This window comes from Hoplias malabaricus, chromosome 17, assembly GCF_029633855.1.
Source record: "Hoplias malabaricus isolate fHopMal1 chromosome 17, fHopMal1.hap1, whole genome shotgun sequence".
Classification (NCBI taxonomy): domain Eukaryota; kingdom Metazoa; phylum Chordata; class Actinopteri; order Characiformes; family Erythrinidae; genus Hoplias; species Hoplias malabaricus.
In genome coordinates, this window is record NC_089816.1 from 3,183,682 (window position 1) to 3,196,784 (window position 13,103).

Here is a 13,103-nt window from a genome sequence, read left to right on the forward strand (position 1 = left end):
TTGTCCCCAGGACTAGAGTTAAAGAGGCTATAGAAGACTGTTCTAATACACTTTTCAGCTGAGAGTTTGTTAAAGAATGGATTGGTTTGTTTCAGGAACCCAATGTATTCCCTCTATGACAAGACTTAGTAGACCTCTATATTTTTATGGGTGGACAGTTTTATAATTTTTTTGAGGGGGATTGAGGTAATTGAATATCTCATTTTAAAGGCAAGGCACTAAAGCCCAGGGTTATTTTTCTATTACTTACCTCAGAACATATTGTTCAATTTTTTTCATTCATTCATTATCTGTAACCCTTATCCAGTTCAGGGTCGCGGTGGGTCCAGAGCCTACCTGGAATCATTGGGCGCAAGGCGGGAATACACCCTGGAGAGGGCGCCAGTCCTTCACAGGGTAACACAGACACACACTCACACTTTGGAGTCGCCAATCCACCTGCAACATGTGTTTTTGGACTGTGGGAGGAAACCGGAGCACCCGGAGGAAACCCACGCGGACACAGAGAGAACACACCACACTCCTCACAGACAGTCACCCGGAGGAAACCCACACAGACACGGGGAGAACACACCACACTCCTCACAGACAGTCACCTGGAGGAAACCCACACAGACACGGGGAGAACACACCACACTCCTCACAGACAGTCACCTGGAGCGGGTATCGAACCCACAACCTCCAGGGCCCTGGAGCTGTGTGACTGCGACATCTACCTGCTGCGCCACCGTGCCGCCCTATTGTTCAATTTATTGTATTAAATATATTTGCTTTTTACCTATAGCTTTATGCTTCAATGTCTATTATAACCATAAGTAATGATGGCTGTGAGTTATGAAATGCTCTCATTGGAATGTTATGTTTCAAAGCTGAGATATTGACTGATATTACTATAAAGGAAGTGCAATAACAGGCTGAGGTGTTTACCTAAGGGCAGAAGTGATGAAGGGAATTCAGGGAAGTTTTGTGAGAGAATATTCCAGTGCCCTGCACCCTATGCCCTATTGCCTGCAGGAAGAACAGTTTCCTGTTGTTTTGTGCTCCGTCAATTTCAGCACAATGGTAAACCCACTGCACCACACTCAGCCCATGAAATACTTCAAAAACATTCAAAAGTGATAAATATAGGTTTAATTTTTAATTTTAGGTGTTTTTTTAATCACAAAAATACAATATTTGCCATATTCAGGCCAGTAGGTGTCAGTATAATAAGTGTGAAATGTGAAATCATCAAAAACTGTGCTTTGTGCTCATTGCACAATAGTAAAACCACATTTGGCCTCTACATTTCATTAATCTGTGGCAGTGAATACCCACACTAGTGAATTAGGGGCAATTAACACACACCTGGAGCCATAAGTGATTAATGATTTGTAAAACTGTAGCCGTTGCAGTATCCTATGGTCACTTTCTTATATCTGGTTATATATGGAGCTCATATATAAAAAATTGAAATGAAATGTGTGTAAACTTGTCACACTTAGTTGTTCTGTTAACTGCATTCAAAGTTTGCAGGGCTGGAGAGACCCCAACATTACGGCCTAACTGTGGACCATCAGAGAAGGTTTTATAAATGCAGTGAAATAAAAACATGCAAAGTACCACTGTAATTTTTTGCTCATTTTAATTTAATATGATCATCGGTGGCGCAGCAGGTAGGTGTCGCAGTCACACAGCTCCAGGGACCTGGAGGTTGTGGGTTCAAGTCCCGCTCCGGGTGACTGTCTGTGAGGAGTGTGGTGTGTTCTCTCTGTGTCCGCGTGGGTTTCCTCCGGGTGACTGTCTGTGAGGAGTGTGGTGTGTTCTCCCTGTGTCTGCGTGGGTTTCCTCCGGGTGACTGTCTGTGAGGAGTGTGGTGTGTTCTCTCTGTGTCTGCGTGGGTTTCCTCCGGGTGCTCCGGTTTCCTCCCACAGTCCAAAAACACACGTTGGTAGGTGGATTGTTGACTCAGAAGTGTCCGTAGGTGTGATTGTGTGAGTAAATGTGTGAGTGTGTGTTCTCCCTGTGAAGGACTGGCACCCCCTAATGGGTATGAATGAATGAATGAATTGTGCATTTGAAAATAATGCAGCTATTTTGACTGGAAACACAAGAGTTCTTGAACAAAATATTATGAGTAGTACAGCGGAGTATCACTTGTAGCCTACCTAGTGCTTTTTGGTGATATATAACCATCAGCTTTGTAGCAGGGCTTTTTAAATGTAAAAAATGTCTTGTAAAAGCTTTAAATGTCCATGATTCATTTTGAACAGCCAAAAAGTCTTGTTTGTATATTTGCAGTAACATAGTATTAGTGCCTTATAGGTGCAGGTATTAGCATTAAGAAAGAGGGTTTTTTTTCTCTCTAGTCTTAAGTGGTGTAGTGTTGTCCGAGTTGCAGCTCCCCACCAATGCATACACTGAATTAAAGAGCATCTGAAGTAGAACATTGCTGAAGTCTGCTACATCTGTCTCATGCAATAACCCTAAGACCCTGTCAAAAAGAGAGAGAGAGAGAGAGAGAGAGAGAGAGAGAGAGAGAGAGAGAAAGAAAGAGAGAGAGAGAGAGAGAGAGAGAGAGAGAGAGAGAGAGAGAGAAGGTTGTGGGCCCATCTCATATCCCTCCATTGTTCTGCTTCCTCCTTTCCCGAAGGCCTTTGTTTGGCTCAGGACTTTGGACACTCCACAGAACAGAAGAGTCACAGAGGCCTCAGTAAAACACACAGAAAAAAGAAGAGAGGCAGCAAAATAAGAGCTTCCTGTTGAATGCAATCCCAGCAGTCTCTCTGTCTCCACACGCAGAAGGTGATAAGAGGTGCTAAAATGTAAAGACATCTTTTGAATGGGCTTATAATGCTTGTAACGTAACCGTACAACAACAAGAAGTGAATATGATCAATAAAAATGCTGACATATCTGTCAAGTTAAAAGGGCTTTTATCATAGAAAATCCCCCTCGTACCCCTTACAGTTACTGAATTAATTTACAAACCGGAATCCCAAAAAGTTGGGACACTAAACAAATTGTGAATAAAAACTGAATGCAATGATGTGGAGACGGCAAATGTCAATATTTTATTCGTAATAGAACATAGATGACAGATCAAAAGTTTAATCTGAGTAAATGTAATATTTTTAAAGGAAAAATATGTTGATTCAAAATTTCACAGTGTCAACAAATACAAGTAGCAACAAGTAGCAATAAGTGGCTGGAAAAAGGAAATTGAGCATATAACGAACAGCTGGAAGACCAATTAACACTACTTAGGTCAATTACAACATGATTAGGGATAAAAAGAGCTTCTCAGAGTGTCAGTGTCTCTCTGAAGCCAACATGGTAAGAGGATCACCAATTCCACCATTGTTGCGCAGAAAGATAATGCAGCGATACCAGAATGCTGTTACCCAGCGTAAAATAGTAAAGACTTTTAAGTTATCATCATCAACCGTGCATAACATCATCAAAAGATTCAGAGAATCTGGAACAATTGCTGTGCGTAAGGGTCAAGGCCGTAAAACTCTACTGGATGCTCGTGATCTCCGGGCCCTTAAACGTCGCTGCACCTCAAACAGGAATGCCACTGTCAAGGAAATAACAGAATGGGCTCAGGAATACTTCCAGAAAGCATTGTCAGTGAACACAATCCACCGTGCCATCCGCCGTCGCCAGCTGAAACTCTACACTGCAAAGAGGAAGCCATTTCTAAGCAAGCTCCACAAGCTCAGACGTTTGCACTGGGCCAGGGGTCTTTTAAAATGGAGTGTGGCAAAATGGAAGACTGTTCTGTGGTCAGATGAGTCACGATTTGAAGTTCTTTATGGAACACTGGGACGCCATGTCATCCGGACCAGAGAGGACAAGGATAACCCAAGTTGTTATCAACGCTCCGTTCAGAAGCCTGCATCACTGATGGTATGGGGTTGCATGAGTGCTTGTGGCATGGGCAGCTTGCATGTCTGGAAAGGCACCATTAATGTAGAGAACTATGTTCAGGTTCTAGAACAACATATGCTCCCAACTAGACGCCATCTCTTTCAGGGAAGACCCTGCATTTTTTAACAAGATAATGCCAGACCACATTCTGCAGCCATCACAACATCATGGCTACGTAGGAGAAGGATCCGGGGACTGAAATGGCAGCCTGCAGTCCAGATCTTTCACCTATAGAGAACATTTGGAGCATCATAAAGAGGAAGGTGCGACAAAGAAGGCCCAAGACGATTGAACAGTTAGAGGCCTGTATTAGACATGAATGGGAGAGCATTCCTATTTCTAAACTTGAGAAACTGGTCTCCTCTGTCCCCAGACGTCTGTTGAGTGTTGTAAGAAGGGGGGATGCCACACAGTGGTAAAAAATGGCCTTGTCCCAACTTTTTGGGGATTTGTTGATGCCATGAAATTTTGAAACAACATATTTTTCCCTTAAAATGATATATTCTCTCAGTTCAAACTTTTGATCTGTGATTTGTGTTCTATTCTGAATAAAATATTAGATGTTGGCACCTCCACTTCATTGCATTCAGTTTTTATTCACAATTTGTTTAGTGTCCCAACTTTTTTGGAGTCTGGTTTGTACATGTAAAGTAGCTGAAACATAACATAATACGATGCGTGCACACACACACACACACACACACACACACACCCACAAATTCAATGTTATTGGATTCTGAAGGGCTATGTTCTGGTCTATGGCAACACTGGGGTCTGTCTCAAAGATGGATTCCAACCTGTAGAACCAGCTGAACCCAGTTTTGGATTTCAGATGTCCACTGGTGTAAAAAAAAGGGCCAATTATATCCCAATCCCCGTCCCATTCCCACACACACACACACACACACTTTGTAATGTTGTAGACATGTCTGAAATAAACTGAGCAGCCTCAGATGAAACTAAAAACACCACACCTAATGCCAGACATGGGTTAGAGGAGTAGTAATACCCCCAAGTGTTTGATTCTCTTCATAATTGGAGCTGGATCCACTATCTTTGGGATGAATTAGAGTAGTGTTTGTGATCCAAAACTAAAACTCACACATGAAGCCCTGCTTTCAGTAATGTTTGATGCGACTGAACGAAGTAAGCTCCTTACAGCACTTCACTTTCTACATCTACGAAGTTTACATGTTAAATAGAAAGACGTTACAACGACAAAGAAGGAGAAAACTAACATGTTCTCCATTTATATAAAAAAAAATTGTCTACATTTAAGTTGTGTTAAAGGTTTAAAGTTCCCAGGTGTTTGTTTTTTACAAGTATACAAACCCTAACTGTGAGTTATTCCTATAAAGAACAACTCTTTAAGTGCACTCTGAACAAATTCCCCTCTAAACACCTTCAAAAAGGGCAGAAAATGATTTGAATTACAATCAGCATTGCTCTAGTGTAGTTTTTGTAATTTTAATGTTGTTTTAACTGTTTATGTTTTCTCATTTTTACTATGTACTTTCTTTTTTTTTTTTTTTTTAATAAAAGTCCTGTCTATTTACATTTTATCTTATCTTAATTTCTTTTCTAATTATTTTAATTTTAAATTGTGGTTACATTGTTAATTCATTTATAATTCTAATTTTGTCATATAGAAAATGTTTAAAGCATTTCGAGCTGCATTTATGTATGCACGTGCTATATTATTATTATTAATGTTGTTGTTGTTGTTGTTACTGCGCGGTCCTCATAATGCAAACTAATAAAACAGCGACCTCTAGCGTGTATGTAAATAAACGCGTGTGTTCCTCATATTTCCTGCATGATTGATTAAATAATAGTAATAAACAAACGAAATTTGTTTAATTAGCAATTCTATATCGTCGTTATTATTTCTTATAGGAAAGCTATTTGTAAATTAAGGACTTTGTCCAATCCTTTGTCCAGGGGTGTCATAGTGGACTCTGGGGGAGGGGCTCTGAGGAGTCTGGAATTTTATTTTCCTTTAGATATTAATACCATTTAAAGATCACAATAAATATTGCTAACAAATGTAAATGTAATGTGTCATTTCAAGACGAAAATAAAGAAAAAACATTCATTGAATTACTGTTACAGTCTTTAATGAACCAAAGTGAAAAGCCACTGAGGCACTAGTTGAAATAGCATTATGCTGCAGAGGAAACCTGGTTATTGATGAAGGTAAAGTAAGCTGCTAAAAAAAAGCCAGTTACAATGTTCGTGATTAAACACTGCAGTATGTAGCGCAGACTGAACTGATGTTTATGTTCTTTCCTGACGTTACGACTGTGTATTTTACAGACACCTGTATATAATCAGTTAATTGTTGTTTTTCTACCTGTAGATGGATATTCAATTTTTCCTTTTGTTGTGTTAAGGCAGGCAACTCCTTGAGGCTTTACTTAATCTGTACAATATCAAAGAAATGTGCTGCTATGTGGCAATTATCCCAGACCCCCTTGGTTAAAGCTTAGCCCGCCTAATCATTAATCTCTAGTGACGGCCCTGGGACTGTGTTTTGAAAAAACGTTTTCTCTTTTTATCGTGCAGTATTAGGACGCACAAAGGGAAAAGGCAGGGGAAGATAGACTACGTTTTCAAGCAAACCCAAGTAAGTGAAGTTGACAATTCGCTACCACAGGCTTGCAATGTGTCATCCCTCATGTGTGTCTGCTTTTTGGTTTTCACTCAAAGATCCAGGAGATGTGGGACCATGGAGCAGTTTTATTCACCTGGCACAAATGATAAAACGTTGGGACTCCACGCAAGGGAGCATAAGGTGAAATGCATGACTAATGCTAGTCTGGGGAAAGAAGGAATAGTAGCTACCTTCACGTGATTTCAAAACATTGACAAAAAACAAATTATTTCCATATTGTAGGCCTAGATATACATAAAATACAGAAATTCCAGAACTTTTAATTGGTTGTAATTGTAATTATAATTTGGCTATGATAATTTCAGAGAGAGGGTGACATGGTGGTGCAGCAGGTAGTGTCTCAGTCACACAGCTCCAGGGAACTGGAGGTTGTGGATTCAATTCCCGCTCTGGGTGACTGTCTGTGAGGAGTGTGGTGTGTTCTCTCTGTGTCCGTGTGGGTTTCCTCCGGGTGACTGTCTGTGAGGAGTGTGGTGTGTTCTCCCTGTGTCCGTGTGGGTTTCCTCCGGGTGACTGTCTGTGAGGAGTGTGGTGTGTTCTCCCCGTGTCTGCGTGGGTTTCCTCCGGGTGCTCCGGTTTCCTCCCACAGTCCAAAAACACACGTTGGTAGGTGGATTGGCGACTCAAAGGTGTCTGTAGGTGTGTGTGTGAGTGAATGTGTGTGTGTCTGTGTTGCCCTGTGAAGGACTGGCGCCCCCTCCAGGGTGTGTTCTCGATTTGCGCCCAATGATTCCAGGTAGGCTCTCGACCCACCGTGACCCTGAACTGGATAAGCGGTTACAGATAATGGATGGATGGATGGATGGAATTTCAGAGGGGATTGTACTTCTCCCTACACCAGAACACCCCCACTTTTGAAAAGCTTGAATTAACCCCCTGTACCGCACCATTGCAATAGTATACTAATTTTAAATATATATATATTTATTATTGTGGTTTTATGGGATTGTGGGATTGTGGTTGAGGGGGGCCCATGGATTCTGCTTGTGCATAGGGCCCAAATTTTGGTGCTACGCCCTGTGTGTGTGTGTGTGTGTGTGTGTGTGTCTGTGGTGAACTGAGATGGACTGGAGTATCGTCCAGGGTTTGCAGGAAATAAGCGAATAAACACACGTTTCTTCTGGGTGTTTATGTACCCCGAACACAGCAGCAGGGGGAGCTATAAGCTTGGTTGTTGTTCCTAAGCTCAGTTTCGTGTATACAGTGTAGAGGGGTGTGTAGTGTGAGAGCGTAAAACCCAGCCCTCACCCGCTCCACCGCTGACCGCGCGCTCCCTCCTACGCCACTTTTCGCGTGACGTCACTCCCTCTCAGCCGGTAGCCGCTCGCAATGTGAGTGTGGAGTCTCTCTCTCTCTCTCTCTCTCTCTCTCTCTCTCTCTCTCTCTCTCTCTCTCACCTGAGAGAGAGACATCCACTAAATGCACGGAATGTGAGCAGGTTGATAACATTTCATTGCATTATTGGACTCCATTATTTGAAGCCAGGATCCTAGCAGTTGGCAGGGGTGCACGCGGAGTGTGTGTGGTGTATATGCGTGCGCGTGTGCGTTTTTTTATTTTTTTTATTTTGTGTGTGTGTGTGTGTGTGTGCGGGAACACCCGGCCGTTTCCAGTCGGAGAACAGCGCCAGCACTTTGAGAAAATGCCGAGCGGATTGCTATTTTTATTCCTTTGAAATTTCGTCTCACGTGAGGTGTTTGTGTTTTTACCTGAACTTCCTCGTAAGGACCGGGCTGAATCGTTAAAGGCTCATCCTCAGCATCATGAGCGCGAGCGGTGAGTAAAACGCTTTCCTTTACCTCAGGTGAGGCTGTGGTCTGGAGGGACGCCCACTTCATCACACATCTGTTATTTAGTAAGACCTCATCTTAATAAAATCTCATAATCCTTGACTCACTTAGTCATGACTTCTCGTCTCAAAAGTAAGACTTAATAATTACCAAGTTTTTTCATACTTCTGACCTACTATTCCAAAATATTTTTTTGCTATCCCATAATTATGATTATTAACTCATATTTACGACTTTTCTATCCCTTAATAGTGACTTAATTTATGACAATAATGAGAAAGATCTTCATAAGTATGTCCTAAGGTCTCACTGTTAAGATTTAGCATCTCAACGTTATACTTTGCATTTTATAATAATGACATACTGTAAGTGCATCTATAAACATGGGACCTATTTTATATATTTTAATGATATATTTATGGGACAGTGTATTCAAACTAATTATGAGATTAGTTCATCTTCTGCTGCATAAAGGATGACCCTCACCAAACCAAACTGTTATGTTTAGATTCAGCTTTAGCAGTCTTTACAATATTCTTAAATATATGTTCAACGTGCAGAAAACTACTGCTCATTTATTTATGCATGCCATGTGTTTGGCCAGAAGTGTGTACATTTCCTATAAATTCATATCGTTTATTAATGTGACATTTATAAAAAATGTAAAAAGTTAATGCAATATACTTTTATACAAAATAAATCTGTACTACACACACTTTGGTCAGAGCTTTGTCTAAACTCACACACACACACACACACACACACACACGCACACACACACACACACACACAGAATATATATTTTATATTCTTGTGCCTTGTGGGAAATGAGGGTTTGGCCATTTGTGTCATTGAAGCTGCTTTACTTTGACACCTATGTGAATGATTATGGGTCAGTTACTGCTTAAACGCCTTGTTTGGGATTTGACTTCTATAATAGCAGTATTAACAGTCAGAGTTGTAGGTACAGAATGTAAAGAACAGGAAAAAGTATATCTAAGATAAATAGATAGAGAGAGAGAGAGAGAGAGAGAGAGAGAGAGAAAGAGAACAACTACTTTCCAAAGATTGCTGTCAGCTGATGTTGTTACTTGCCCAAAGGCAAGGGCACTTTTTCTCTATCTTTTCATCTGATAATCAGTATTTTATTTGGGAAATCGCTCCTGCTCGGCCTGAAAAAGCACATATTCTTCAGTCAATAAGGAAATGACCTCGTCTGTGTAATTCTGTTGAATGATGCTATTCATCTGCCACCTTTGACATCATATGTCTCACATTCCTATGGTGTGCTGCTGAATTCCACTCTCAGCTGACGAGGCCAACTCTGGGACCATCCCATGTGTGCGTGTGGCTGTCACATTTACACAAATGTGTTTTACAAACTTGGCACTGGGACCCCCAGGACCTTTCTTTTTTTTTTCTTTAGTAATTTTTAATATTTAAAGTATACAAACAACATTTCTGAAAAACTTAATGATTCATTTTTAGGAAGATAAACTCACATTGATATGAATAATGAATTGCTTTACAATGCACCATGATCATTTTATTAGAACCTGTGCTTTGTGGTCCTAAGTGTTTAAAGTGATTGAACCCACCATATTCACCTTCTCTAAGACATCACTTTGTCTCTTTGCTGGAACTATAACCGTTTTTATGAAGAATCCGGTGTTTTCTACTTCACAGAGTTTGTTAAAGGGCAATTCGTCTTTGCTCTGGTTTACAGCAGGAAAAAGGCAAGCAGGGAAATATTCCAACACATGAACACTCAGTCTGGTTTTTGTTGTCTCAGTCTTAATTTCTTGTTATGGTCTACTTTTTTAAAGAAGTAAATTATATGTTTCTTTTGAAATGATTGGCAATGCTAGATTTTGTGTGAGATTTGATGGCATTTAGCCCCAGACATTAGTAAGGTCAGGTCTGATGTTGCTTGAGTAGCTCTACATCCCACATTCCACAACATTCATTCATACATTCATTGTCTATAACTGCATATGCAGTTCAGGGTCACGGTGGGTCTGGAGCCTAACTGGAATCATTGGGCGCAAGGTGGGAACACACACTCACACATTCACTCACACCTATGGATGCTTTTGAGTCACCAATCCACCTAACAAACGTGTGTTTTTGAACCATGGGAGGAAACCGGAGCACCCGGAGGAAACCCACGCAGACACAGAGAGAACACACCACACTCCTCACAAACAGTCACCCGGAGGAAACCCACGCAGACACAGGGAGAACACACCACACTCCTCACAGACAGTCATCCGGAGGAAACCCACGCAGACACAGGGAGAACACACCACACTCCTCACAAACAGTCACCCGGAGGAAACCCACGCAGACACGGGGAGAACACACCACACTCCTCACAGACAGTCACCCGGAGGAAACCCACGCAGACACAGGGAGAACACACCACACTCCTCACAGACAGTCACCCGGAGCGAGACTCAAGCCCACAACCCCAGGACCCTGGAGCGACACTACCTGCTGCGCCACCGTGCCGCCGATTCCACAACTTATCCCAAAGATACTGGATGTTGTGCAGTTCCACAGTCCAATGCTGGGGGCTTCATAGCCATAGGCACTGGGCCTGGTGACCTTAGGCTCAAATGCATCTGCTGAAGATCGTCCCCTTCTGTTAAGGGTGCTTTTCTAGAGATTGTGTGAAAATTGTAAACTGTTTGTGCGCAGCTGATTGTCTTTGTCAGTTCTGGGTGCACCTTAGAATAGCAGAAATCACCCACCAATATACATTTGGACATATTTTGCAATTCTTCTTTGTTGAAATGGGTAGTCTTTATACAATTACACAGATGACTCAAGGTCTTGATCTTACCTGCTGCTCAATGCTATGGACACATGGCTACTCCAAGCACAATCTCCTAGAGGTATCAGAAAGGCACTGCAATTGCGCTCAGGTCGTTTTGTCTTTCTTCATTTACTGCTCTCTCCATTTCTATTTGTCACTATCACATCAACCACTATAGCCACTATTTTCTGCATCACTGGAAATCCAGCTTAGCACAAGATTTCAAATCTTCTTTCTTTCTTCACTACATCCCTCTTTATTCTTCTTCCTTCCTTAATCCTTAATACTTTCATTCCTTCTTTCCTTTATTCCTTACTGAATGCCATCATGGCTAAGTGTGGGATAGAATAGTATAAAGTCTTCCAACACTGTGTTATGGAGCAGGGGCTCTGTGTTCTCTAGAGTGATGGACCCGCATCCAGTAAGTTTGGAATGTTTTGGAGTGGTGTTTCTACAAACCCAATTCCAGTGAATTTGGGACGTTGTGTAAAACATAAATAAAAACTGAATATGATGATTTGCAAATCCTTTTCAACCTATATTCAATCGAATACACTACAAAGACAAGATATTTAATGTTCTAATGGATAAATGTTATTGTTTTTGTGCAAATATTCACTCATTTTGGATTTGAGGCTTACAACATGTTCCAAAAAAAGTTGGGACAGGGGCATGTTTACCCAATAAGCAGGGAAGTCCCTGAAAAAGACGTTGCTTAGATGGCAGCATATGTTGCTCCAAAACCTGTTTGTACCTTTCAGCATTAATGGTTCTTTCATAGATGTGTAAGTTACCCACGCCATTGACGCTAACACTGACCCTATGTGATATGTTTTTAATGCAGTGCCGTCTGAGGGTTTGAAGGTCACGTGCATTCAATGTTGGTTTTCGCTTGGTGCTTACTTGGAGAGATGTCGCCAGATTCTTTTAACCTTTTGATGATATTATGGACTTTAGATGATGAAATCCCTAAATTCATTGTATGATTTGCTCACACAGTTATTTACAAAGTGGTGAACCTCACTTCATCCTTTTTTGTGAGCAACTGAGCCCTTCGGGGATGCTCCCTTTACACCCAGTCCTGACACTCACCTGTTTCCAATTAACCTCTTCACCTGTAGAATGTTCCAGACAAGGTTTTTTTTTAGCATTCCTCAACTCTCCTTGTCTTTTGTTGCCCCTGTCCCAACTCTTTTGGAACGTGTTGCAGGCCTCAAATTCAAAATGAGTGAATATTTGCAATAAAAAAAACAATAAAGTTTATCCGTTTGAACATTAATTATCTTGTCTTTATAGTGTATTGAATTGAATATAGGTTGAAAATAATTTGCAAATCATTGTATTCTGTTTTTATTCATGTTTTACACAACGACCCAACTTGGGGTTGTAATTCAAAACTGATTTTCTAACGTCAGCACCTTACTTTACTAAGTAAGTACTGGCTGAACACAATCAAATGTTCACAGAAATGTCCCAACATTTACTGTAAATTCTTCAGTGTAAAGGATGTTACAGTAGAAAATGGGGACAAACCCTATATTATATACTGTTTAAACTGTGTCAGCACTTTCACAGTCTATTGTGCTCTCTCTTACCTGAGATTTCAAACCTGCCGCAGAGTGCAACATCCCCTCTCTCTCCAGTTTATCTGCGTCTCTGAATACGGCTGCTGCTGATGGACATGGGATTGCATTTCTGACACCATTCAGGACTGAGCATTAAGTGTGAAGGTGGAATAAAAAATAGCGAACTTTATAAGGTATAGCGAATATTAGAGAACTTACATTTAATAGGTCTTTTACTGCCAGCAAAATACAAACAATATTCTTGATACTGATTATGACTATGCTTTTTTGTTTTCTTTGCATCAGCCTGGGCTCATGTTAACATTGTTTAATAGAATAGCGCT

The 13,103-nt window shown here is 41.0% G+C and overlaps 1 protein-coding gene across 1 annotated transcript in view; it reads left to right on the plus strand.

The window, feature by feature from the left end:
• Positions 1-8,140: 8,140 nt before the first annotated feature.
• The window catches only part of ablim3 (actin binding LIM protein family, member 3), a 106,856-nt gene continuing 101,893 nt past the window's right edge, over positions 8,141-13,103 (plus strand). The window contains exon 1 of the mRNA XM_066649198.1: positions 8,141-8,362. Coding sequence (XP_066505295.1) covers positions 8,350-8,362 — 13 coding nt within the window. The 5' untranslated portion in view covers positions 8,141-8,349. The remainder of the gene's footprint in view (positions 8,363-13,103) is intronic.